The sequence below is a fragment of the Poecilia latipinna genome, unplaced genomic scaffold (assembly GCF_001443285.1).
Source record: "Poecilia latipinna isolate Pla-1442-1.1 unplaced genomic scaffold, P_latipinna-1.0 Scaffold527, whole genome shotgun sequence".
NCBI lineage: Eukaryota > Metazoa > Chordata > Actinopteri > Cyprinodontiformes > Poeciliidae > Poecilia > Poecilia latipinna.
This window is the reverse complement of record NW_015113143.1, coordinates 219,373-245,998: the sequence shown is the minus strand read 5'-3', so window position 1 is coordinate 245,998 and position 26,626 is coordinate 219,373. Positions and strand designations below refer to the sequence as shown.

The 26,626-nt window shown below is 42.3% G+C and overlaps 2 protein-coding genes and 1 long non-coding RNA gene across 4 annotated transcripts in view; 1 reads left to right on the top strand and 2 right to left on the bottom strand.

Moving 5' to 3' along the window:
* plpp3 (phospholipid phosphatase 3) overlaps positions 1-8,923 on the bottom strand; it is a 38,635-nt gene extending 29,712 nt beyond the window's left edge. Inside the window, exon 1 of one of the 2 annotated variants that reach the window (XM_015040800.1) lies at positions 8,335-8,923. In XM_015040800.1, coding sequence (XP_014896286.1) covers positions 8,335-8,473 — 139 coding nt within the window. In that variant the 5' untranslated portion in view covers positions 8,474-8,923. The remainder of the gene's footprint in view (positions 1-8,334) is intronic. The other variant, XM_015040799.1, reaches the window with a different exon arrangement.
* Positions 8,924-10,498: 1,575 nt separating this feature from the next.
* Positions 10,499-20,826, top strand: prkaa2 (protein kinase, AMP-activated, alpha 2 catalytic subunit). Its single transcript, XM_015040798.1, has 10 exons — positions 10,499-10,680; positions 12,302-12,443; positions 13,396-13,489; positions 14,514-14,658; positions 16,001-16,088; positions 16,998-17,222; positions 17,953-18,115; positions 18,349-18,687; positions 18,771-18,897; positions 19,458-20,826. Exons 1-10 carry the CDS (start codon positions 10,581-10,583, stop codon positions 19,706-19,708), a joined length of 1,674 nt encoding a protein of 557 aa, XP_014896284.1. The 5' UTR covers positions 10,499-10,580; the 3' UTR covers positions 19,709-20,826.
* A 1,501-nt stretch (positions 20,827-22,327) lies between these two features.
* Positions 22,328-26,626, bottom strand: LOC106952595 (uncharacterized). The gene is made up of 4 exons (XR_001426019.1): positions 26,580-26,626; positions 26,446-26,479; positions 24,554-24,668; positions 22,328-24,471 (listed from the first exon to the last, which is right to left on the bottom strand). It is a non-coding gene; the product is annotated as an uncharacterized LOC106952595 (long non-coding RNA).

Sequence of the window (26,626 nt, the reverse complement as noted above, 5' to 3'; positions counted from 1 at the left end):
CCCAAAAAAAACCCTCTCCGTTTTTTTTTTTTTTTTTTTGTCTGTGACATAATCGGATGTGGTGAATAGGTCTTTATCTGAAAGAGAATGAGTGTAAAAATCTCCGGCAGCGTGTGAAAGCATCCCAGAGTTCCTGTAAGGTGGCGGCGGTGCTCTTTGGCGCATTCTCTTCACTGTATGCAAACAGGATAAGGCTCAGTGGTTGCAGCTCAGATAAGGTCAGCGCCAATAAAGATGCTGACCTGATTAACGCGAGATAAGCGACGCTGCTCAACAACGCGGCAGGCCTAAGCTGCCGCCACGCAGAGCGGCCTGGCCTGGAGTTCTCAGTGAGAAGATCCTTATGCTCTCTCATCCTTATCCCATTCACCATCACCACTGCCCCACTCCTCTCCCTCCATTTCATCCTCCGTCTGTCTGCCACCGGCCAACTGGTCCTCGTTAATGAAACAAAGAGCACTGGGACACATCAAAAGGGGCATTGTTCTCTGTGAAACAGTGAAATCTCCCTGACCCCCCTCCCCGTCTCCTCTCCACCCACAACCCCGTCCCTTCAATCTCTGGATGAACGCAGTATGAAACAAAAAAAAAAAACAACAGAGGATTGTAATGCTATAAGAGAAAGTGACAGACAGAGTGGGGTGGGGGGGGGGGCGGTGTAGCAGCAGGGAGACCCCCTGAGGAAGAACACAGAGAGAAGCAATGAGGCCTACAGCTTCACGTCGTCCGCTGCCTGAAGCTCTGACGGACGATGAACGAAAGATGCAGAGGAGAAGAAGCAAGAAAGCAAACAGAAACCCTGATGGCACTTTTTTTTTTTTTTTTTTTGCAGTTGCGAATCTCGTGATTGACCTCAACACCCACACAGAAAAACTGCATAAAACTCACATTTAGAATACTTTATGGAAACTTCAACGCAAAGTTCAAACACATGCACGGACCAGTGCTGACAGAGGTTTACAGCAGAGTCCTGCCCAGTAATCCAAAACGCTCCAAATAAGCGGTCTGAAGGTGTTTATACAGGAGGGACATAATCACAGACAACCGCGTGGACCGGAGGGTTTACTGCCCCGTCGTCGGAAAAGCGCAAACGACGAGCCATTGTCTTAGTTTTATTGTGCAAACGGATTGTTTGGCAGTTCAAGGAGATGAATGTGTCTGATCCGTGCAAAGAATCGAGGCGCATCAGTCAGCCTGACGCCTCCGGCTCGCCAACAGGAACCCCGAGGAACGAGGGACACACGTGACTCTCATATTCAGACGCGTCGGCCCCCACTGTCCGTTTAATGACAGCTCTTAGCCTCTAAATCTACATCATGAACCCCCAAAATACACACACTCACACCCACACACCTCTAATCACAGCCCTGCGCAGACTCTTCCCCCAGGGGTCTGTCTTTAAAACTCGTGCCCGGACCGGCCACATGTCCCCAGCGACGGGCCGAATATGTTAAAGAAACATTATTACCCCGTCTGCTCCCCGTCACACCACGCACAAACACACACATACATCCAGGCGCAGTATGCAGACTCTGCATGCCAGTCATTTTTGGGGAGGTAGTAGCCACTGTTGCCACAGACATCTGCTGATCTTTATCTTGTTACATAATGGGAGGATTCTCCTCTGCCAGAGGACGCTCGTCACCTTCTTAGCTCGTCCTTACCTCACCTTGGCCTGCAGCCATGGGGCAGACACTAAACATTATCCTTCACAGGTACACACTGCTATGTAATCACACGAGGGGGAGTGACTCTTGAACTTTTTCCACACGCAGCCATCTCACCACTAGATCCGATATCCACTTAACCAATCTGTGTGTGAATGACTTTGAGTTGTCAAAATGACTGGAAAAGTGCTATATAAATTCAGTCCATTTCCCTTTTTTTTTTTGAAGTAAACTAAATGATTTGAGTAAGACTGACTTAAATCTGTTATCTTAAACATACTTAATAAATTTGTTTAAAAAAATTAACAAATTGAGTTGGATGATTATAATATATTGAATTGGTTAAATTTAATAAATTAAGTTGGATAAACTTAATTGAATTGCTTGTTACCCATAGAAGCAATTAAATTCAATTACGTTGGTTCAACTGTTTTCTTTTTAGCGTGTGAGTGTTATATCTAGAAATCCTAATTGCTCTTTATGAACTATTAAAGTAAGGTTTGTTGGTTGTTATTTTTACATGTTTGACCAAGATAGTCAACATTGTTTGTCAGTTTCTTTATTATTCATTTAGCATTGATTGTTTTACTCCTAACTGCACTGACTGAACAAATTAAAGTTGTGTGATTGTTACATGTTTGGCCCAGCGTGTGAAGCTATTGGTGCATGTAAGCGTGCTGTTCTGGTGCAGTTATCAAATAAATATATAATTCAGTACAATGATGTCTGTGTTTAAAAAAAAGAAACATTTCAGCACTTTTCCTGTAGCAGGTTGACTAGTGCCAAACCTTAGATATCGGTATTGGTATCAGAAGTGGAAAAAGTGAATCGGTGCATCCCTACTTATTACCCTAAATTTTAATAAACTTTGTTGGGATTTCATGTGTAAAGCCAATACACAGTAGAGCAGACTTGTGCAGTAGAGGAAAATAAATCTTTTGTTTTCAAATGGTTTTCTAAATACAAATCGGAAAAAATATGGAGTACACTTGTATTTAATCCCATTTATTTTGATTCAACAAATTTAAAACCAGTGCAATTCATTAGTGGATAAATTCAGCTGTTCTGTGAAGGCCTCAGGGACTTTTTTTGTTTGTTTGGAACGAACTGCATGAAGATCAAGGAACAAACCAATCAGAGGGACGGTTTCAGAGAAGTTTAAAACCGCGACGTGAAGAATTTCTGAAGCTTAGAAATGCCACACAGCTCTTGAATTCGCCATTCTCAAATGCACAGAAATTGGTACTAAGATTAGCAACAGACCACAGGAGACAAGATAAATGTTGAAAAAGGCGCTCTGAGCTAAGACAAGTTTAACCTTCAGGCCTAAAATGGGACAAAATAGGACAACAATGAACTGAGAACTTTCCAGAGTTTGATTTGTAAGCATTAAATGCATAAGGTTTCTCTGTGTTTGTCAATCACACAAAATCACAATAAAATACTGCTTTATGAAGTTTTTGGTTTTAATCAGAAGAGTTGGTGTACCACAAACCGTTTAGCTTATGAAAATCAGTCTTTTGTGTTACCTCTGAGCTTGGCAGACAGCGACACAGAAGACATGAGAGAGTTCGGTGGCCTCTCCGTGGTATGAATAAATAAGTAGCTTTTTGTCAAAAATGATCGGTTCTGATGACTACCGTACCTTTTCTGGACTAAAAACGGTCTCTGTGAATTCACTATCTAAGCAAGAAAACTTCTTTTTGGTCCCTGCACACTCATGCAGCTGTAAACATATTTGCCCTTAGATTAAGGTCAGCAGTTTTGGATAGGAGCCTATATTTGGGTTTGTGTGCACGGACCTCCCACTTTCTGTTTGATTACAGTTTGCTTGTAGACACTTGGCAAACAGTAGTTATCTCCTGCTCTCTGAAAGCTGGGTTTCTAGGAAGTGCCACACAATCCTCTAATTCAAATGTGACTTATTTTCTAGAGCTTGTGAAATGAAAATGGAAAGCATAAACATGCATTTACCTAAATTGTTCTTCTGCCTGTCCCTCCCCCCGCCCCCCTTTCTTATTTATGACTCAAGGCTTTCGCTTGGCAATTAAGATGAGGATGGAGTGACAGAGGGAGGGGAGCTGAGGCTGGAAAGAGATTGTGAGAGGAGAAAAAGAAAAAAAGACAGGATCTGATTTCACAGCCACACCTTCCTCCGATCTACACTACCTTTCCGTTTCCCACCCTTTCCTGAGCTCCAAGACACACACACACACACACACACACACACACACACACACACACACACACACACACACACATCCTGTGTCCCCTGGTTCACTCACTCTCCCAGATATCTCAGCAAAAGTCTCTGGGCAAAAGAGGAATTTGAGAAATTCTGCAAAACATTTGCTCTGACTTAAAGCATCCAAGGCCTGCATGGGAGGGGAGGGGGTTTTACAGGTTAAATCTCCAGCTTTAATGACGGGATTCGGTGACTAACTGCTGTAAAAGGTGGAGATTTAGGGTTAGTGCTTCAGGGCCCAGTGTTGAAGTGGATTCCCCCCTTTAATGCTTTATAGATCACAGAACTTTGGATAATGGATTCAAAATGCTTGTGGCATTTTTAAGACACAGAAAGAGCCTCAAATCCGAGCCGCAAGACCGAGCGGCAATCCAAAATGGTCGGAGACGACCTGGAACGCAGAACCACGTCTGCACACATGCAAACGCGCAGCCACACAATACTTGTGTTTTCCTTTGCATTGTGTAAAACTTAATCAGAGTTTAAGTGCAGCCTACACTTAGAGAGCATGGCTTCCTGAGAGCTCGGGTGGCCGCGCGCTTTCGCCGAGCGTTTTCACAATAAACATGTTGCGAAACTGCCCGCCGCCGGAGGCTCCAGCGGACAGCGCGTCGCCAAAACGCCAGAGAGCAAAACTCGGCAGTCTGAGTATTTATAGCGCGAGCGCGTGGTGATCGCTCTGTAAGGCGCTGGAAGCGGAGCCAGGGTGAAATCAGCACGTACAGCTCAGGCTCAGCTGCCGGGGATCATAAGCGGTGACTCTGGTTTTCAGCAGCTGGGTGTTGAGGAGAATTTGGCTTCGTGTTTTCCCGTTGCATACGTAATCTCAGCCTCAATTACAGTGCTGGGGCGAAGTATTGTCTCCCTAACAGATTTTCTCTGTTTTTCTTTGTTGTTGTTGTTGTTGTCAAACTTACATGTTTAATATCCATCCATGTATCCATTGTTGATAAAAAAAAAAGCAACAAAACTACCAATTGCGCCATTATGAATCCACTTTTTTTTTTGTAATAAGACGAAGATAAGCTGAGTAAATATAAAATGCAATTTTCAAATTATTTATCAAGGGAAAAAGCCACCTAAACCAGTAAATCCCCACTGTACTGGATAGATGGTTGTGTCGTCATGCATTTATTATAAAAGGCAAATAGTTTTTCTACACAACTGTGAGAAAAGTTTCACCGAATTGTTTTAATTCAGTCACACTGGGAGGTTTTCCCTCAACACCTCCCATCTGTTTAAGGTCAGTCCATGTTAATTCGATCAAGTTCAAGCTTTGGCTTTGACTTGGTCAGTCCACGTTTTTGGCTGAGATTGCTTTAGTTACACCCATTTGTCTAGGGTAGACCCAGACCACCACACCACCACCACCACCACTACGTTATATTGTCAATATACTGTTCTTTTTCTGAAAACGCCATGCCGGTTTATGATAAGATGCAACAAAATCCAAAACTTTAAAAAGTTTCGGTGACCTCCGGGATCAATCGCTTGAGGTGTGTCGGAGCAGTTTTGGTACGACGGTCACTTCAGGGATGGTTCCTCACCGGTCGGTGTTTTCCACGTTTGTGGATAAGGACTCTCGCTGTGGTTCTCTGGAGCCCAAAAGCCCTTAAAAGTGACTCTGAAACCTTCTCCTAGTCTAGTAAATGTCAGTGGATTTGCTTCCCATCTGTCGTACATGCTTTTAGATTGGGGCGCCTTGGCCTCCTTAATGTTGTCAGGCAGGTTCTGTTTAAATGACTACTTTATACAGGCCTGGCAGTGATTAAGTCTGGGATGTGGCAACCAAAGTTGAACTCAGCTGAAAAAAAAAATGTTAATTTCCACTAATTAACGATTTAACAAGGGCAGCAAGCCAGTTTGATGTGGATAGCCTTTGCCCATTAGAATTGAAAGTCATTATTGCATGTACTCAAGTTATCTTAGTTTGATATTAAAAGTTGTTTGATGGTCTGAATTTTCTTTATTCACAGCACCACAAGTGAAGTCGTCTTGATCAATATTTCCCTTGTGTATTACAGACGACCAGACTTGTTATGTATGCGAAACAGACTCATTAGCGGAGCCTGAGGTTATGTGACGGTCAGGTTGGCTGAAAGATGACACTACCCACACTTAGCATGTGTGGACCGCAGCTGGTTTGGTGTTGACTAATTAAAGCTAATGGTACATTAATGCACACGAGAAGAATGCAACCTTTTTCTGATATGCAGTGGACAAAAGCTGCTCAACAACACCAGGCCTGCATCTGAGCCCCCTGCACACCCGCATTCCTCACTCCTCATTCAGAGCGCCTGATAACCCCCACCCTCCCTTCTGTTCTCTTTTGCCCCCTCCCCTCCGGCCCCTACACCCACCTACCCCCTAAACCGCTAAAGTGGGCCAACCAATAATCACCCGAGAGCCAGACTTGTGTTTAGCATGACAAAGGCGAATTTGTGCGCCCATTTGCAATTGTGTGTTTACATGAGCGTGTGTTTACAGGCGCACAGTTGTGTGCGTGCGTGCATGTGCGTGTGTGTTTGACTTTAGACGAACCAGTAAAGGAAGTTGGTTTTGTGCAGGAAATTCGCTCCACATGCGCTCGAAGCTCTTCCACATTTATACGAGCGCAGATGAAACGCCGTATCTCTGTCTGGGGGTTCTTTAACAGGCAAGCCGATGTAAATGGAAAACTCTGCATCTGTTTGGCAGATCCGCTGTCACTCTGGAGTGTTTCAGAGGGGAACATGGAGTTAATGTGCACCATTTGTAGCAGCCCGGGCAGTAAAAAAATAAAACAAAAAGTTGCTTCTGTGCAGCAAAGTCAAATTCTCTGATCTGGTGGCGCTGTCGCCTGCTTCCTCTGAAACCCACTCAGTCATACGGCAGGTCAGAGAGGCATTCCTCGGCCCCAGCACCTGCTCAAGAAATTATTCCCCTGGACAGAGAGGGAGAAGGAAAGTGATTCGCAGGGTGGTGGGGGGGGGGAGCAGCTGGGCAGAGATTCGCATGGTTTCTGGGAGAGAATGTGGAGAAGTTAAGCTCAACTCCTATAATCCCCTCCAAAAGAAAAAAGAAAAAGGGGAGAAAAGAAATGAGGGGGAGACGAAGGGGACTGAAGACTAAAAGGACCGGGCAACAGTGACAGCAGCCAAAGACAAAGCAGCTATCAAAGAAACACACACACACACACACATCAAGCGAGTCCAGAATCTGGACAGGACACCCACTGAATACCAAGTTGGGACTGACTGCACAAACTGGACGTCACAAACAAGCTCACACCACCGGCCTCGCCTCTCGTTCTGGGACAGTTTGTCAGCTGTAAATCGATACCGATGGTGGTCAGGCTTTTTCCATCGACATCCCTCATCTCTGAGTTAGGACGTCCCTAGCCTGGGGGGGCACCTCTGTGGGTTAAAGTTCACACGAACAGGGTAACTGGGGCAAGCCGTGGAAGATGGACTGGGAGGGGTGGAAACAGGGGTAAGGAGGGTGGACTGGCTATTTTTGAGGGCAGTAAATGAGGGCAAGTGAGAAGAGACTGCAAAACATTTGTATTAGAGTTTCACCGATCCGGCTTTTCTTGACCGGTACTGATTCCTGTTTGGTTTTTTTTTTTTAGCTTTACTGGATTTGACCGAATGTTTTTAAGTCTAAGGGCTGCGACACCTAACAGAGAAACAAATGGGCCGAGTTTCAAAGTGATCAAATGACAAGTGAATAACAAGATTATCCTCAATTTTGCATCAAAGCAGGTCATCTTCACTGAACTCAAAACCAAGTTTTCTTAGTTTAGAAGCAGATTTGACCAATCGGAACCGATCAGAGGGCAAATGGCTGGTGCATCTCTGATCTTTGCCCCCCCCACCCCCCCAGGGCATGCTGGCAGGCACCTGATGGAGTCACAGAGTACAGCCCGAATGCTTTGAAATGATCACTATATTAGGCGATGACAGGGCATTTCATCTGCAGCTGTCTCCGCTGAGAAACCCCCCCAAAAAACTCTCCACCTGCCAGGAACACAAAGTGACAGTTTTTTTTTTTTCCCCCTTTCAGACTGGATGAGCTCAATGTTTTCTAATTGCGTTACTGCACTTTTCTGGAGATATATATATATAAAATAATATGTGTTGATCCTTTAGAGAGAGAAAGGTGTCAGTGGACTGTTTAGTGATTGGCTTCCCTCGCTTGCCATGCCATGTTGGAGCTGGATGATAAGGGGATGCTGACGATTAATAACTTGTCTATCGCTTGCAGATGGCTGGCAAAAAAACAAAAAAACAAAAACAACAACTTTGGAAACGATAACGCCTTCAGAAAGCGCGGGGTCGTGCTTTGCTTGTCCACTTTTGGAGGTGTTTCATCTTATTTTGCATGAGAGCCGCTGTCAATGCAAACTCTTAACAGAGATAGGGAAAGTTCATGTAAACTTACCAAGCAGGAGGCAGAAGATGTCGAGCGCTATGAGCAGCTTCTTCTTGGTGTTGTCCACGCCGTTGTTGTTGTTTAACGTAGAGCTTCCGCCGTTCCTCGTCTCTTGGGCCATCGCTTTCTCATACACGTACTGTTGCATTGAAGAACTCGCAGTTTTCGGCTCGGAATCCCGCAGCGCGCTGCAGGTCTTGGAGGAGGAAGAGGAGGGGAAAAAAATGTCAGGATCTGGTGGAGTCCTTTTAAATTCTAAACTTTCCCACTCGGAGATACCGCGGAGTCTCTCGTTAATGACGGCTTGTCGTGGATTATAGAAGTAAGAGAATAAGAAAAAAAACAAAAAACGTAAAAGACGAAAATGGGGGTGGAAGTAGATGAGCGTAAATAAAAGTTGAACGGATCCGCGCAAGAAAAAGTTGCCTGCGGCCGAAATGAATGGAAAGCCCGCTCCCCGTCTATCGGTCTCAGCTCAAACTCTTGGAGTGAGAGAAAATTGCGCTGCCCATCGAAAGCCGCTCTGGTTATATCAATCCTTCCTCTCCTCCTCCTCCTCCTCCTCCTGCTCTCTTCAAGTTCCCCCGGCAGCTTCAAGGCTCGGCCCTCCTCCTCTTCCCTCCACTAGCGGTGGGCCGTCATCCCCTGCATGGATATCTTTCTGACTGAGCTCTGATCGGACAGGGGAAGCAGCGGCCCCCGTGGCCCCTGTCCAGGCGCACCGCGCTCAGGATCTGCCAGGCCCAGAGTGTGGATAAATAGCGACTCTACAGGTGATGGAGTTGCTAAAAAAAAATAAAAATAAAATAAAATAAGTTATTTCTATAAGCTTCATCTTTCACATTACATAAGAAAATGCGACATAAGAAAATGCGGGATTTAAGTTGAAATAGCACATATATACAAGATACGGGCTATGCATCTATATAATACATCTATATAAGCCTAATAGATGTTATAAGTATAACCTTCCTGTCCCAATCCTGGTTTAAGCTCCTCCAGCAGCCAGGTTAATACATTGATCAAACACTGACATCTAGTGGTAAAATGTAAGTAGTTCACATTCTCTGGTGACATTTTTTTTGCAGTTATTTAAAAAAAAAAATAGAATCAGTTTTACTGGCCAACTTTGTGAACCCAAATAATAAATATGATCACTGTACGACGTTGCATTCAGTGTACAACCATTTAATTATATACATTTTGTAAGAAATATATAAATGTGAATGCACAGTACGGTTAGCTTATAAAATGTCACCTCCAATTTATGAAACCCCACACTTAATCGGCAAAACAACAGACTCCTCAATACAAATAACGTAGGAAAATCTAAAATTAAAATAGGCTACTATTAATAAAAACATTACATACATAATCATGCATGCACACAGTTCATTGATTAAATGTAAAACTTTAGCGTCTGTCATTTAGTCTGGCCTTTAGGGCCACACAGTATTTATTATTTTTTATGTAGATTGCATGCTGGAAAAAGTAAAAAAAAAAAAATGCAAATGACATTTACCATTACATAAGAACCACTTAGACCGAATGGAGTCTGGACCTTTAATCACTGGACCGGCAGGAGAGCCATCAAGTTAAAAGCCTCTTAACAAATTTACATTTTTACAAAACAAAAAAGAAAAAGAAAAACTACATTACTGGTCCAGCTGCCAAAAACAGATGACAAAGCAATCTTTCAGAAAGAGTTTTACACTCATAAATTCAGACAGTATAAAGTCTAAGAGAGACAACTAAAAACATATTTTCTTATAACTTTAACAAGTTGACAAGTCATTTAGTCCAGACTTTGTCAGCACGTGAACTCTGACTAAATTGGTTCCTCCTCTTTTGATTTTTGCAGTTTCTTTTTTTTTTTTTGGGACATCTTCCATGTCCCTGTTGAACAAAAACGTCCCCATAGTATAGCATAATGCTGCCACCACCATGTTCCAATAAGGATGTGTTCGTTTTGATTATAAAGTTTTCACGGAACAGCTGTATTGAAATTTGAATCAAATGAGACGACTTCTGGAGGGAATGGATGGCACTATTTTTTGCTTGGGGATGGATGCTTGTTTGTAGCGTTTCCATTCATCTAAGCAGCAGCGGTTCCAAGTCGTCGGTGATTCCTCGCGGTGAGAAGAGTCAGAATTGTCCCCGCCCCTCCGTGCTGCCCCACAGACAGCAGACAAGCAGCACACCCACCCCACCGCAGCGCACCGCGCGAGCGAGCCCAGCCGTCGGTAACGGAGAAGATGGCAGAGCGGCAACAACAGAAACACGAAGGCAGGGTAAAGATCGGCCATTACATCCTCGGCGACACGCTCGGAGTGGGGACGTTCGGGAAAGTAAAGAGTTAAGTCATGTTTTAAGTCATGTGTCACGTCAAACATAAATGTGTGCATTTGCGGCTGTCAGTCGGAGTAGTTAATGTTAGTGGCCCTGCCTCCTGTCATAGCGTACCGTGTTGAACTTGACAGTAGGCAGTCAGCGTAACTCTACGCGTTTAGAGGCGGTCTCGGACTGGATTTTTGCGTAGAGGTCGCCTGCGAATTCGACCGCTTCAAAGTCAAATTCTTTCACCGAAGAACCTCTCGGTAACCACAGTTATCAGCTGTGGCAGGTGTAATAACACGAAGGGGAGCAGAGAGTCAAAACCAAATATTCACACCTTTACATTGTTGTGTTAAAAAAAAAAAGGAACCTTTGTGTGGCGGTGGGATTTTTAATCAGGACTATGAAGGACGCATGACCCGTTCAGTTTGGTCCTAAGAATAAAAATGTAGTTAACGGATTTTAAGGTAGCCGTGCACCGGGTGGTAGTTCAGTATGGTTACACCGGGTTAGCTTTTATTGTCAAGGCAAGAAAGCCATTCACGTACGCTTAGTTGTGCTTCAAAAGCACACTGCTGGGGATTTATCTTCTCTTAGCTAGTTTTGGTGCTCTCACAATGACCTTGTGAGCTCGTTCACCCTGCCTGTTTGCTGAGAGTGTAGCTTAAGTTATGTTTTAAGCTAACTCACCTTCAGCTGCTATTTATACCATTTATAACAGCAGGTAAATCATAAAAAAAACTTCATTGCATTTAATGTTTTATGAATGTATTATTTGTTTCATCTTTATAGGTAAGCGTCGGCAGCTAAAATTGAATAAATAAAACATAAAAATAAAACGTTGACAGTTGCAATAATATCAATTCACAGTTTCTGACAGAAAAGTCTGACACCCCTCAACAAAGACAGGAAAAATATGAGCCAAAATGCATGGAAATCACTGAAGCCTTCCTGTAGTTATTGTATTGTATAGTATGATTTTATTCACAATTTAATTGTCTTGTAATTTTAGTTTTAGTCTGCTAAATTTATGTTATCTTTACTCAACTGAAATATGAAGTCATAGAAGAATGGATTTCTAGAGCTTTCTACATCTTGGGAAAAACAAAAACATTTGCCTAAACTTAGGTGAATTACTTACCCTTTTAATTGAAACAACTTTAAGTCCCACTGGCTATTTTTTAAAAATAAAACCAGTCTGCTTTTCTACGCAGGTAAAATTAGATGTGATTGGATTTAATCTATCGCTGATGTCTCCCTCATCTTTTTTTTTCCTGCAGTCAGCATTCAGGTCTTTATTATTTTAAATTATTCAAAGAAGGTTGAACTAGTTTTTTGTATACCGATATCTAATCTTGTATGAATATTCATTATGCAAAAAAAGGAGAAAAAAGTACATTCTGTTTTAAAGAAATAGAATGCAGGTTTCAACCCATTTTATATATTTTTGTTTGTGCCACTCCTGAATTGATGCCGCCCTGAGCGGTGAGCCTATTCCCCACATGAACAGTGCCATTGAGAACCAAAATGTTTACACAGTTGCAGTTTCACAAATTATGTCGTGTTGTTTTGCCCAAACTCTGCGCTTAATTCTCCACATATTTATGAAACCGACGCCCTGTTTGTGTTTTTGCTGTTGCAGTCGGACAACATCAATTAACGGGCCACAAAGTCGCCGTGAAGATCCTCAACAGACAGAAGATCCGCAGTCTCGATGTTGTGGGGAAAATCAAGCGGGAGATCCAGAACCTCAAACTGTTCAGACACCCCCACATCATCAAGCTGTAAGTGGAGAGTGGCAACAACACACTCCTCAGGCTGACAAGCAGCTGGCTTCAAACTTGTCAGCGCTCTATAAACCGGCTGCGTTTAATGCGGGTGTTGTGTTATGTTGTGTTGCCTGTTTGTGGTGGCAGGGCTTCCTTGTTCCTGCATGTTTACTATCGCGGTTCTGTATGGCCTACAGGGTTCCCACGAGTCAGAACACACAAAGACAATAACATCACCTCTTTCGTACACACACACAAGCCCCCATGCGTGGGCCTACATGAAGTAATCTGCTCCCCTTTTTCTCTTTAAAGCTCTGCTTAAGATGATAGAGGTTTCTTGAAATTCTCACTTAGAAACCATTCAGGTTTTTTTTTTTTTAATCACCCAACAATTTCCTTGTTACTTTAAGGTGAGGGTCGGGTTTAGTCCACACTTTCACGCTCTTTGGTGGTGACAGATATGTGAGTGCTCAGGTCTTTTCCGAGCAAAGCTGTGCGACTTAAACAGAGGCGTGTATTTCCAGCATCTTCTACGCAACAACAAGCAGACCAAAGCGAGGTGGACGACCCAACACGTTCCAGATGTTGGGATCACAGTGATTTTATCAACTTGACTTCAGTGGTTTTTGAAAAGCTTTGCATGTTTACATAGAGGGGGAAGGATTGAGATTTAGTTTGGATTTATTACCCCCCACAGTACTGGGCCTGTAGCGCTCCACTAACAGGAGTGAAGTAGATTGTGATGAAGTGCAGAATCTCCCGAAAGCAGCAATTTGTGAGGTTGAGCTTGCGGTGCAATAAACCCGACCTTTATGAAAAGATTACCTGCACCAGTCGAGGCTTTGCTGATATTTTGTGTTCTCAGTCAAGTTGGGCACAAATTCTCCACTTATAAACAGAGTTTAGAGGCAAAGATGTGATTCAGATTGGAGTGAGCTCATTTTAACACATTGTGTTCTTGTTCCAGCTACCAGGTAATAAGTACACCAACAGATTTCTTCATGGTCATGGAGTATGTGTCTGGAGGCGAGCTGTTTGACTACATCTGCAAAAACGGAAGGGTAAAACATTATTTTCTGTCAATTCTAACGTATAGATTAATATTCATAATCACTAGGTTAAATTATGAAGGAGATTCCTGAAGTGGGTTAAATTGTTTACAACAGTTCTGTTAACTTTACCTAAAAATACTTAAGAAGAATAAGTCAATGACTTTCATAAACTGGACTCCAGTTTTTGTACTAAGTCTGCATCTTCAAACTCAGCTCATATAGATGCAACATAATTCCTGTTGTATATTTAGAAATTTCAGGAAAATATGTTTTATTTAAATATATTCCATTAGCATTTAATTTAGCTCCCTGTTGCTCTTTTACCTGAATTTTTTTGAGTTTTTGAAAATATTGACTATGTGCAGAGAGGAGGTGATTAACTATCAGTTTATGTTCTACAATGGCTTTTAAAACCTCTTCTGTGACTCATATCTATCAAAAACATTTTAAATACAATAGTTATATTCTTTGCAGAGCAATTAGGTCCAGGATAAACAACTACTCTTTAGAAATATATTTATTTTAAAATATGGTTTTTGTATGTACTTGTAAATTGAAGTATGTTTTTACTTTTAGATTCACTCCATAATTCTGTTAGGACTTGTCCTAAAAGTAGATTGAGTATTTGAGCATAACGAGAGTTGATGAGGGAAAAACAGACTGATTTTGATCAGTCTGTTAAAAATCAACAATTTTCTTGTTGATTTCTAACAAAAATGCATTTTTTCACTTTTCTCAGAATAGTAAGGTGATGTCATGTTGATGTTTATCACATCTAATGCGCTGCCCCCCGGTGGCCAGCAAGCAACTAATGCAGCTTTAACTATTTGCATGGCAAGACTTTCAGTCTGTTTACGAATAAATCTTGGAATACAGCCGCAAGATCAGACAAGAATTTGTTACCGAAAGAATGTGGAGATATTTCCTCAGTTCTCACGTCTAACATAGGACCTTAGATGAAAAGAAAAACAGAAAATCAAGCTGAATCGCCTCACGTCGTCTGATGCATTTTAATTCCCGCCGTGTCCCTCAGGTGGAGGACTCGGAAGCTCGCCGTCTTTTCCAGCAGATCATCTCGGCTGTGGACTACTGTCACAGGCACATGGTGGTCCACAGAGACCTCAAACCCGAGAACGTCCTGCTTGACGCCAACAAGAACGCCAAGATTGCCGACTTCGGTAAGATCCCATAGAAATATACCATAAAGCAGGGGCGTCCAAAGGGCACCCTGGTGTTTGATGTACATACAAATGTTGTATTTTTAGTTAGGGCAAAGTTATCACAGACAAAGTCAAATTTTTTTACGATAGAAAAAGTTAGCAAGAACACCAATTATTTCTTTAAATAACCACATTTTTTGCATTTTCTTGTAAGAACCACATCTATCTACCGACTTTTACTCAAAACTTGACTTTGCTGTCCTCAAGTCTTTTTTAAATTCATTTATTAAACTTTGCTAAAGCAAGCATTCACAAAGAAATCTTGATGTTACAGCTCAGAAATGACTACATTTTGTTCTAGTTTTTTAAACTAGAAATCTAGAAAATTTGCTAAAACTTCTTTTTATAAGAAATACCTGCAAAACCCTTAGGTTTTTGCAGGTATGCCTTATACCTGCATACCAATGAAAAAATATCTATAATTTACACTTCTCTTTCCAACAACAAATCTGACTACTTTGTTTGTTTAATTAAAGTGTTGCATAGTTAGTTTATTGTTGAGTATGTAAATTTTTTTGGCCCTTAACGATTTTGACCTATGTGACCAAACGTTTGGACACCCCTCTTCCATAACGGTTTAGAGGAAGAATACACATCAGAGTTACTAAGTAAAACTTTGATTAAGCTTGAGTTGCGTTACTGTAGTTTTGCGCCGAGTCATTCAAATACGAATGAGGACGTCGTCGGAGTCCTGTCGGAGAATTCATTTTTCCGGTTAAAGACAGAATGGCTGATGCAATATGACCAAGAAAGAAGGAAAATATTTTCTGAAACAGGCGAGGGTCCTCGTGCGCAGCCAGACGTCCCTTAGCAACGGCCAGGTCTCATATCAAGTCTGGCAGGACGCCTTGAGGCCCAGTGTCATCTGATAGGGAAGGAGTCGGCGGGGGGTTTGAGGGTTACAGCGGGAGAGAAGTGTTTTGGCTCCGAGCTAAAAGACTCTGGTGAGCAGAGAGAGAGGGAGTGCTCAGGGACAGATAAAGTGAAGGTCAGCAAATCGCACCGTGTCTGATGTTTGGTGTTTGGCACAGGCTGCGTTAGTCAGAGAGAGGCTCATCCAATTAGAGGAGCTTTGTGTTTAGAGCTTAGGCTCTTGGCGGGTGAAGGAGGATAAAGATCTCACAGTGTCCACAGTGTGTGACTCTGCCCTCGCTGCATGGCAATATTCAATTTAGCCTGTCCGTATCGAACGATTAAAGGCAATAATTTGATCACGGGGGGCTCTTTGGGTCTTGCCTGTTACTGTTAGAGTGATAAAAGACGGTTGTTAACGTGTGCTTGCCTTCTGATTGGTTTACAGGACTTTCAAACATGATGTCAGACGGAGAGTTCTTACGAACGAGCTGTGGGTCGCCCAACTACGCGGCTCCAGAGGTCATCTCAGGAAGGTGTGTGCTTAGATTTGTAATTCAGATGGATGCTAATGGGTATTTGGCTTTCAGGAAACACCTTAGTCTCCCCAAAAAATTTTCATTTTTTTGCCTGAAAATTTTTTTCAGGCAAACATTTTGTCTATTTTTGCCTGAAAAATAGACAAAATAAGCAGCAGCAGTGACTTGTATGTAAATCCGCAAACCTCTAGGATTCTTGCCTGCTAAAGGAGAAGCCAATAGGTTTGCTTTTGGTGTTGGCTGCCTTTTGTTCCCTTCTGGATCACAATAAAACAATTATCACTTATCTAGGTCCAAGTTATTCTTATACTGAATTGTCAGAGTTTTTGATGATTGTCAAGCCTGATATTAGACCCTTACCAAAAAAAAAAAAAAAATCAATTTCCTGCTTTTATTTCTGTCACTAGGTGCCTTGTTGTCCAATATAAAAAATGTTGGGTTGTTTTGAAGAATCAGAAATGGGGGGGGGGGGCGCTCATTGTTGTGAGAAAAATACAAATTGAAAAGTATTTCAAAGCTATTAAGATTTGGTTCTTTGAGACCTCTTTGAAACAATGTTATTTTTGTCAAAATGAAAGACAAAAAATTGAGGAGTGGCCCAGTACTTTCCCAGACTATTGTAAACTGACCAGTGAATAATGGACCAGTCCAACCTTACAGAGTGGCTTGTTTCATAGCAAGATATTACGTTTTTATGTCTAATCCTGAGCCATTTTAAGCTTAATTTCACAGTTACCTTCGTATTGTCACATTACAGACTAAGTGTATTTTACTGCGATTTTATCAGTCAAATTCGTTGTGAAGAGGAAGGAAATTGCTATTGTTACTTTTATATTTTCACAGCAAAAGATCTGGAGAAGTGTGGTGTGCATTTTCTCTCTGGAAACACAACTTTGTGTCTTCCAGGCTGTATGCGGGCCCAGAGGTGGACATCTGGAGCTGCGGCGTGATCCTGTACGCGCTGCTGTGTGGCACTCTGCCCTTTGACGACGAGCACGTCCCCACGCTGTTCAAGAAGATCAGAGGAGGCGTCTTCTACATCCCCGAGCACCTGAACCGGTCTGTGGCGTCCCTGCTCATGCTCATGCTGCAGGTGGACCCACTTAAGAGAGCCACCATCAAAGACATCAGGTAGCGAGTCAGCGCTGTGTTCCGAGTCCAAATGAATCAGCTGTTTAACCGCTTTGAGCCCCGAGGATTTGCTGCAAAGCCGGTTTGGTCCCAGTAGGGAACCAGACGGGCTCGGTGTATGTTTGAACCTCTTTAAACCTGTCGCATATAATGTTGCCCCTTCCCTTCTGGTAGTAAAAGTGAATACCCAAACAAAAAACACTTTTCACACGTTGTAATGACGTGCCTTTAGGTAAACGTCTGCAAACACTATAAAAATACACACCTCTCTAAGAGAGGCAATCAAGCATTCACGTCTGCCTCGGGTACTTTCTACTTTGGGGATGAAAACTCTTAACACCTCGAATCACTTTTTCTGGAGACTTTAATCTTTCCTCTCATCTCGTCTTTTCTTTCTAATCTGAAGAAACCAAAACTTTTCTTAGGCATTGCTTAGGTTTTCTGCTGTAGATTAATCTGGCCTCTGTGTTACACATGCTCTCTTTTTAGCGCTGGTAAAATCGTCTTTGGTAGTTAAATGCGCTATTATTAGTGTGTCCTCTCTTCTGCTCTTCAGCTGTAGATTGGAAAACATTTTAGCTCATGCCTCTCTTCCATCTCTCATAACATCTCCAAATGACTGTTTAGAATCTTGTCACTTGAAAATTCCTACACCAAACATTTTTTATTTTTTTGCAGCTCTTGTACATTAATTATTACTTTTGCATGTGGCCTTTCCTTGTTCCGTCAGGGAACACGAGTGGTTTAAGAAGGACCTGCCGGGCTACCTGTTCCCAGAGGACCCGTCGTACGATGCCACCGTGCTGGACGAAGAGGCTGTCAGGGAAGTGTGCGAGAAGTTTGAATGCACCGAGTCTGAAGTGGTGTCCAGCCTCTACAGCGGAGATCCACAGGTACCCAGAGCCATGTCAGAAAATACGCAGCAGCTTCTTCTTCATGGGTCGAAACAGCAAATCATCTGACGATCATTTAGTCCTATCCTCTGCATCCTCTTCCCTCACACCAGAAAATATCTAACGTGTGCAATGTATTATTTAGAAACTTTCACGATTCTATAAATTGAAACTGATTTTCAAAAAAAAAAGGTTAAACATTTCTCTTCCAATTCCACCTCTGTGTTTTGTAGGATCAGTTAGCAGTAGCTTATCACCTCATCATAGATAACCGACGCATCATGACCCAGGCCAGCGAGTTCTACCTGGCCTCCAGTCCTCCGCAGGGCTCCTTCATAGAAGAAGGCATGCCGCTGCCCCCCGGTGTCAAACCCCACCCAGAGAGGATGCCCCCGCTTCTGGCCGACAGCCCCAAATCCCGTTGTCCTCTGGATGCTCTGAACACAACCCGGCCCAAACAGCTCGCTGTGAAGAAAGCCAAATGGCACCTGGGGATCAGGAGTCAGAGCAGACCGTACGACATCATGGCTGAGGTGTACAGAGCCATGAAACAACTCAACTTTGACTGGAAGGTAACAGTGTTTTTTTTTTTTTTTGTTTTTTTTTAAGGTCGTAAAGTAAACGGGCAGGTCTACGTTTGGTTACCGTTTGGCAGGTGGTGAACCCGTATCATCTGCGTGTCCGCCGGAAGAATCCAGTAACGGGAAATCTGGTGAAAATGAGCCTGCAGCTCTACCAAGTTGACAACAGATCCTACCTCCTCGACTTCAAGAGCATCGATGGTGAGTGGCGAACATATTTCTGCTCAAAATGCTAAATTTACAGACAATTTTTTTAAACTTTTGAATAGATTGCATCTATGGTTGTTACTGAGACTTGATGATATTGCTCTGTGTTGAAGTTCTCTAACTGAGCTTTGGGAATTTATTTTTCATTTTGCCCCTCTTGAAACTCTGCTCTAAATGTGGAAGTTAGATAAAAAGTGGTTCACATTCATATTTATTTGCAGCTTTTTTTTTTTTTTGTTCATCACAAGAGAATATCATGCTTTGACTTGTCTTTATTAAACCAACTATCAGGGTTTTAGTAATATTTTGTCAGAAGAGGTTGTTTATACATAAATGAGCCTTTTTAAAAAAAACCACAAAAAAAACCATCTGGACTGTATATATTAGATAAAGTGAGAACATGTAGTCAGAAATACCCATTCAAGGTGCTTCCTCTTTTAGCTCAGCCCTGTGATGCAAAGTTAGCGACACACTTTGAGGCTTGTTTCATAGGAATTCAATGATCCGCTACCTAACGCTGCTGCCTTGTCGATCTGCCGTGACGTTACCCACAGACGACATCATGGAGGCGGTCGGCTTTAAATCTGGGTCGTCCACCCCTCAGCGGTCGGGCTCCACCGCCGGCCTCCACAGACCCCGACTGAGCATCGACTCGGCCAGCCCCGCCATCGACCTGCCCCAGCTCAGCTCCTCCCTGCCGGGCTCGCTGTCCGGCAGCTCCCCCCTGCTCGCCGCGCGTCAGGGCTCTCACACCATGGACTTCTTTGAAATGTGCGCCAGTCTCATCACCACGCTGGCTCGCTGACAACCTGCGAAATCTCAAACTGCCTTGTTAACCCGGAAGTCAGTGGGAGGGGGCGGGGGATGTTTTAGGGCTAATAGCTGCAAAATCTGAGACGCATCAATGAACTTGTGGAAGCCAGAGAATAAAAAAAATGTAAAAAAAAAAAAATAAGGGAGAGGTCAGAATCCCATCAGAGTCGGCAAAGGTCGAGTTTACCGTCACAAATCCCCCTCAGTCCTTTATCAGCTGCGTCAACATGTAACGACCGGATATCCTGCTGAGTTGGCCTCAGACGCTGATCCGAGGTCAGTTCTGCCGCTTGTCTTACCGATCGCTGTTGCAGCTGTGTCTGGAGGAACATTACTTCATAGATTTCAAGTTTTATAATGCTAGTGCAGAAGCTTTTTGTTATCCATGTATATTTATATTTTATTGTAGATTGAAATATATATACCAAAAAGAATATTATTTAGATATCAGATTCATATTTATTTTTAGATTTTCTTTTTTAAAACACTAGTTTTATTCGAAACATCTCCACTGAACGAGTTTTTGAATAATTTAACGAAGCACGACAGACAGTTGGACGCTACATTCATTTTTCTGCTTGAAACTGCCCCGCGCCGCACACACACACACACACACACGCTATTTCACCGCGTCACACACCTGTGTCATTTCACCCGACGCTCAGCACGCGCAAACGCTCTGACAAAGCAAGCTGCCTGAACAGAATTTCATTTTAGAAAAACACGGAGGCCCGTGACATCAGGAAGTCGGCGCTGAGCTGAATAACAACAGATGTGGCTCTGGAACGCTTCAGGGTTACAAACATCTTCACGCTAACTTTTCAAGCAGTGACTAAAACACTTGAATCGAAGTGAGGCGGTCAATCTGGAGATTAGCAACTCTGCATGTGTGTGTGTGTGTGTGTCATGTGAGGTGGTGCGTTACTGCCGCAGGAGAGCAGAAGCCACAGAAACCTCCCCACAGATGCCTTAAAGAATGCAACGCAATGCTTATGTGAAAGCTTGATGTCAGAGGGAGAGTTGGTCGTCATGTGTTTTACATTTAAAGCCTGGAAGGTCAGAGATGCTGGAGTCAGAACCATTCAACCTCGATGTTATTGTGTACTGTTGCCATCTGAGCTGCTGTCTGCCCCGTTTGGTTCCTCTGGACTGTTCCGTCTGCAACCTTCACTCCTTTTCACCGGGCTCAGCAGTTCACTGCTCCACACTGCAGGGGGGCTCACAGATGTTACCGAATGGATTCTTTCAGATCTGCGTCCGCGAACACTACAACTTCGTTAATCCCTTTGACGCTCTAGATAAATGTTCCCCGTCACATTAACACATGCCAGTTTTCCGATTAATGCAGAGAGCGAATGTGAAGTGGAAACTCACTTAAACCTCATTGTTTCTGATGGGAATGGTAGATTGTTCTGCTGTTTGCAGTGAAGCTGAGGGATTTCACTCTGAGAAGCTTTAAAAAATACCTTTTTGATATCCATCAACGTCACCTAGATCTTGTAAATTTGTGATTGGCTGCAGGTCAGAGAGGCAGAAATGAAGAACAGCTTATCAGATAAAGCTGCAGTGCCAGTCAGAGGTTTACATTCAGCTGTCATCAGCATGAATTTCATTTGACTTTAATGCTTTTAGTGACACTTTTGTTTGTTTGGACTGATATGGATGCAACACATTTGTTGTGTTATATCTAATCCAAACCGGGTCAAAGTTACCATTTTTTAAAAATTCAAAATTCTTGTTTTAAAATGCATTGAGTTTCCAGACGGCTGCTGTAAAGTAAATCTATCCTGGAAAAAGAACTGCTGATGAGTGAACATCATTAAAATGATTATACTTATCATGGGAATGTAAACTTCTTACTGGCACTATGAGTGAAGGTTACATTGTGTTACTGTATTTGTTTAGTAACTTTATTGTTTTAACACTTTATCTTTCTTGTGTGCGTTTGTGTCAGGTCATGTGTAAAGCCATGACTGAATGTGGCCTGTTCAGGTTCTCGTTGTGTAAAAACCCATTTTGAACCTTCAGAGGATGTAGATTTCTGCTGGTTTGGGTACATCTTATTCATTTAAAAGTAACTTATTACACGACTAATCAGTTCTTCTATAAAGCATTGGTCACTTTCTAGGATTGTCGTTTTTTGGTTAAACTATGACACGCATTTATCGCTGAATGCGTTTGTGTCGACCAAGTTGTTTGTTCTTTCTTAGAACTTTTTTTGACTTTAGCCAGTGGTTTGGATTCTCAGAGCCGTCGGAGCGGCGGAGCTGTACTTAGTTTGAAAGGTGCTTCTTTAAATTGAGCTTTAAACCACTTTTTTAATCACCTGAGGCTGTTTTACATTGCGATGATCTCCGACTTCAAAATATTGTACATCCCAGGAGAAACATTAAACCTTAAAAAGGAAATATTGGCACACGGCGGTGGATCTTTACAGTGTAATGTAACTAAGCAGAATTATTTGATCAGGCTACCGTAAGCCTATTTTAACCATTTACCTGGAAATCATCAAAACCAGTAAAAGTTTCCCCTATCTGAATCTCCATCGTCATTAGCTACATATACAAAAGCTGGATAAAAATCATCCAGGCTGCAACTCATTGACTTTTTTCCCCCATTTTTTGTGGGGAAAAACACACACCACACCGTTAGCCTGCCACCCTGGGTGGAGAGCCACATCCCCTGTCGCTAAATCTACCACTGCTGGAACAACTGACATGTTACCACCCAACACTCGTCTACGTGACGTTGAAGGGTTTGAGTCTGGACCTCAGGACTGGCTCTAAAGTCCGTCCGCTTTGAGTTTTAAAGGGAATGAAGACTTTCTGAAGCAATTTTCTTTGAAAACAGTGCAAGCTGTACTTTTTAATCCTCTGCTGAAACCCTTTATTACTTGCATACCTGCAACATACATGCGGCTGTATCACCCAGACTCTCCTCACAACACACATTATGTCTATAAATATGCATTGGCCTGCCGTACTGCTGCCCGAAGAAAAGATGGTGCACGAAATCTATGAGGGTTCTACAGAAGAGATGGGTCGGGTGTACACAAACTGTTCTCGTATAACCAGTATTTACCAACAGGTGTAGCTCTCTACCTTAACAGCTGCAGTGGCGTGTTACTCATGAATCCTCAGCAACGAGCCAGCAGGCCTCATGAAATACAGATTTTTACCAAAGGGAGAGTTTTCCACTGCAAAGCTGTCCTCTCTGTTTAGCTGTAGTTAAACGGTGACCTTAAACAACCCCGTCTATGTTGTTAGTGTGTGTGTGTGTGTGTGTGTGCACATTACTTACTGTTATCTTGTACAAAGGTGTTTTCCTCTGTCTGTGTGTGTGTGCGTGTGTGTGTGTGTGCTTGTCTTTCTCCATCTTTGTGTCTAAGATTGGGGTTTGGACCTTGTTATGCACTGCATGATATTACTGTTATGACTTGCACTTTAAGGAGTATTTATTAAAATAAAAATAAACATGCAAAAACAGCGACGTCGTTATCGAGTGTCTTTCCACTGCCGAGCTTTTACACACACATTTAAGTTTTTATTTTGGTTTATGAGGACGCATCAGAGGCACGGACACCTGCAGAACCGTTAAATTATAGACAAGAAAGCTGGATGTTGATGTTTTTGTCCAAAAGTTAGACCTGTGGAAACGCCAACGCCGTTCTGAAGTTACACATTTAAACATCACAGTCCTTAGATCTCATATAATGTAAGACAGTAAACCTGGCAGTGAAGTTATCAGCAATTTCTCCTTCACTTTTGTTGGAAAGATGTCATTTTGCAGTGAGTAGTGAATAAGTCCATGGAAATGTGGAAGCTAATAGCCCAGATTTAGCAAATGTTTGCAATCTAAAACAGGCAACCTTCCAGCGCTACGTTCATCTTCCTACTACGGGTAAGGGAAATGTTACTGATAACTTCATTGAATCTCTCTTCAAAAAACTATCCTTTTCTGCATCAGAGATCATTTAAATATCACAGCAACAATAGATACATACTCTTAAACAAGCTAAAGTGGTGATCTGAAATTTTAACAAAAAGTAGAAAAAGATCCCTGTAAAGTTAACAAAAAAAAAAAAAACAGTGACGCAAACACTTGGAAATTAAACTGACCAGTTCCGGATAATTCTGTGGAAACTATTAAATTGTGTTGGTGCAGTTGGAGAAAACAGAAGGTGGTTATTTATGACTTAGCTCATTTCAAATATTCAGTCCCTTGCAGCAAACCCTGAGACTTCAATAGATAAGAATGATCCTACTCTTCTTGACGCTTCATGCAGACGAGGACAAAGATTCAGGCTCTTGTCGGGTTATCTGAGCTGCGATCCAACTTTGGATTGACGGTTAATCTGAAGAAAAGTTGATTGCAGGACTTCCCTTAGTTTGCATAGGAAAGTAGAAAAACTGCAGTTTAATTAATCCTTTACTTCACCACTAGTTGTACTTTTCTGGTATTGTCCAGTCTGTGTCGGTCTGTAAAGTTTTTTAATGTTGCTTTTATGTCCTCTCTCGAGAAAAGGAGACTTCATCTAGGTCCATCGTAAAGAATCCTCACACAGACGTCGTCAAGGAACAGCAGAAACATATCCATTTGCTTAGACGTTCCTTCACTCCTCAGTGTATTGATCCATGTTTGCAGTTCTCAGATAAATATTGAAGTCAGGAAGATGCAGATTTTTGGCAAAGGATCACATGGCTGCAGCTTGCCACGGTAGGAAGATCCTGGTCAACGTGGGAGATTTCTGATTGGCTGGTAGAAACATGAAAGAAACATTGTTTCAACATATCAGGAAGGCGGGTAGATGTTGAGAGTCTGTATGATTTATCCTCACCTCGCTGTACAGCGACGAATCCAGCATAGAGTCTGAGTCTGCGTACATGTCAGGAGGAGGCAAGATGACGGCTGAAGGGTCAAACTCTGTCTCCTGAGTTAAACTTTCCTCTGGCCTGTTTAAAATATATATATTTATATAAATCATGACTGAATACATATTGCACCTACCCATGTATATCCATCCCTTCACAATTAGGTGTAGGCCAGTAGAAATGCTACGGTACCATGTTCTTCACGCAAATATTGAAATCAAAAATGTATAACATCATTTAATTGTTCCTGGTACAGAAAATCAGCAATTATTCCTACTGCTACTAAAGTTACTGTTATTTATATTTATAAATCTGAGCAAACAAAGATTACACATGGAGTTCCTCAGGGTATTATTGTTGGACTGATTTTATTCAAATTATACACGGTCCCAATTTGCTGAGATTTGCTGATGACATATAAGTTACCTTAATGTTTCTCTTTTAACACGTGACCATAGCCTCCCACAGTCACTGTGTCCAAAGTATCCATCAGTGGATCTGTCAGAATACACACTTTTCCTCTGTTAGGTTTTGGATAAAACCAATCAAGAATGAATTAGGGCAGCTGCAGCTCGTCTAAAATCCCCGAGTCTGGATCGACACCACAAAATTAATACCAAAACGACAGTTTTACTGCTCAAACTCTCTTTGTCATAGATTGAACTTAAAACCTTTCGCTGTTGGGTAGGCCACTGACTGACCTCGACCTCGACACATTTCAGAGTTTCTGATCAGGTATGAACCACGTCGGCCCCTCAAGTCATCTGAGACGTTCACTTACTCTCCTAAGAACATGAACTCACAGTAAACAGTAGAAAGCAGTGTTTAGTTTCTCTGATCCTCAGCTGCCTGAAAACCTGAGATGTGCAGAAACTGTTGGCTTCTTTGTACCAGGACTGAAAACATTCCTGTTTATGACCACTCACCATAAAGACTGCTTTATCATTTCGTTAGTCTAAATTTGCAATACAATGTTTGTTTTCATACGATGTGTTTTTTTCATTTACATTCCATGTTTTTGATGTATGTCTTAGTTCTACTCCTTTAAGCCTGGAATTACCCTGTGAAGGAATTGGGCTACAAAAATAACCCTGCCTTGCCTAGCATCGGCTTTATAATAGTGATGGGTGTTGCTCCATTGAACCTGAGTAATGCTGTTATTTCGCTGCGTATTCTAACAAAAAACAGCTCTAACTTGGGTCTTAATAGGAGGAAATGAGCTGCAGCCTGTGGATTATAAAGTCTTGTCTTACTGTCTATGAAATATGTATATTACTCACTACACACACACACCTGTTTTATGTAGTGTGTGTCTATTAAGGGGTTAAAATTTGATGTTCCACCACATCAGGGTGGGGTATGTTGCTTTTACGGTGACATCACCGGGTTGTTTTTCATCTTTAGTCCACTTATTAAAAATCCAATGCCCTATAGACGCGGTCCATGAGTGACCTCGTGTGTTCAAATAATTACTGGCTGAACTGATCAGGGCTCATTTCTGAGTTAATCTGAATTAAAAACCGAAATCGTTTGATGGAAAGTTTCAAACCCAACCTGAAGCCAAAACCCTTTCTTAAAAAGGCGGACCTTAAGCCGTATAACCAGGCCATGCCTAGTCGCAGTGTTTTGATCACAATGCGTCTTCATCTGAACAGGACCCAGCTTGTTGGGAGGATCGGACGGATTTTCCAGTCCACCTGATTTTCTCTTAGACGCATAAACTAACACGTTCACATCTTTTCACGCTTAGCAGCTCATTCCAAACCAAAAAAAAGAAGGGAACCTGTCTGTCTACTGGTTGAGCAACATGTCTGGGATTTTTTTGGGTGAGTGTGTGTGTTAGTTTTGGGCTACTTACGCAATAGCAGCTTCTTCCTGCACAGGTGTAGGACCTACAGAGAAACCACGATGAAGATTAGGAAATTATTAAGAAAACCAAGAAAAGTAATAAAGCTAACGATTTAAAAATAAGATGGATTGAGGTGAACTTACTCCTCCTTTCTGGTTCGGGATCACTTAAAAAACAAACAAACAAACAA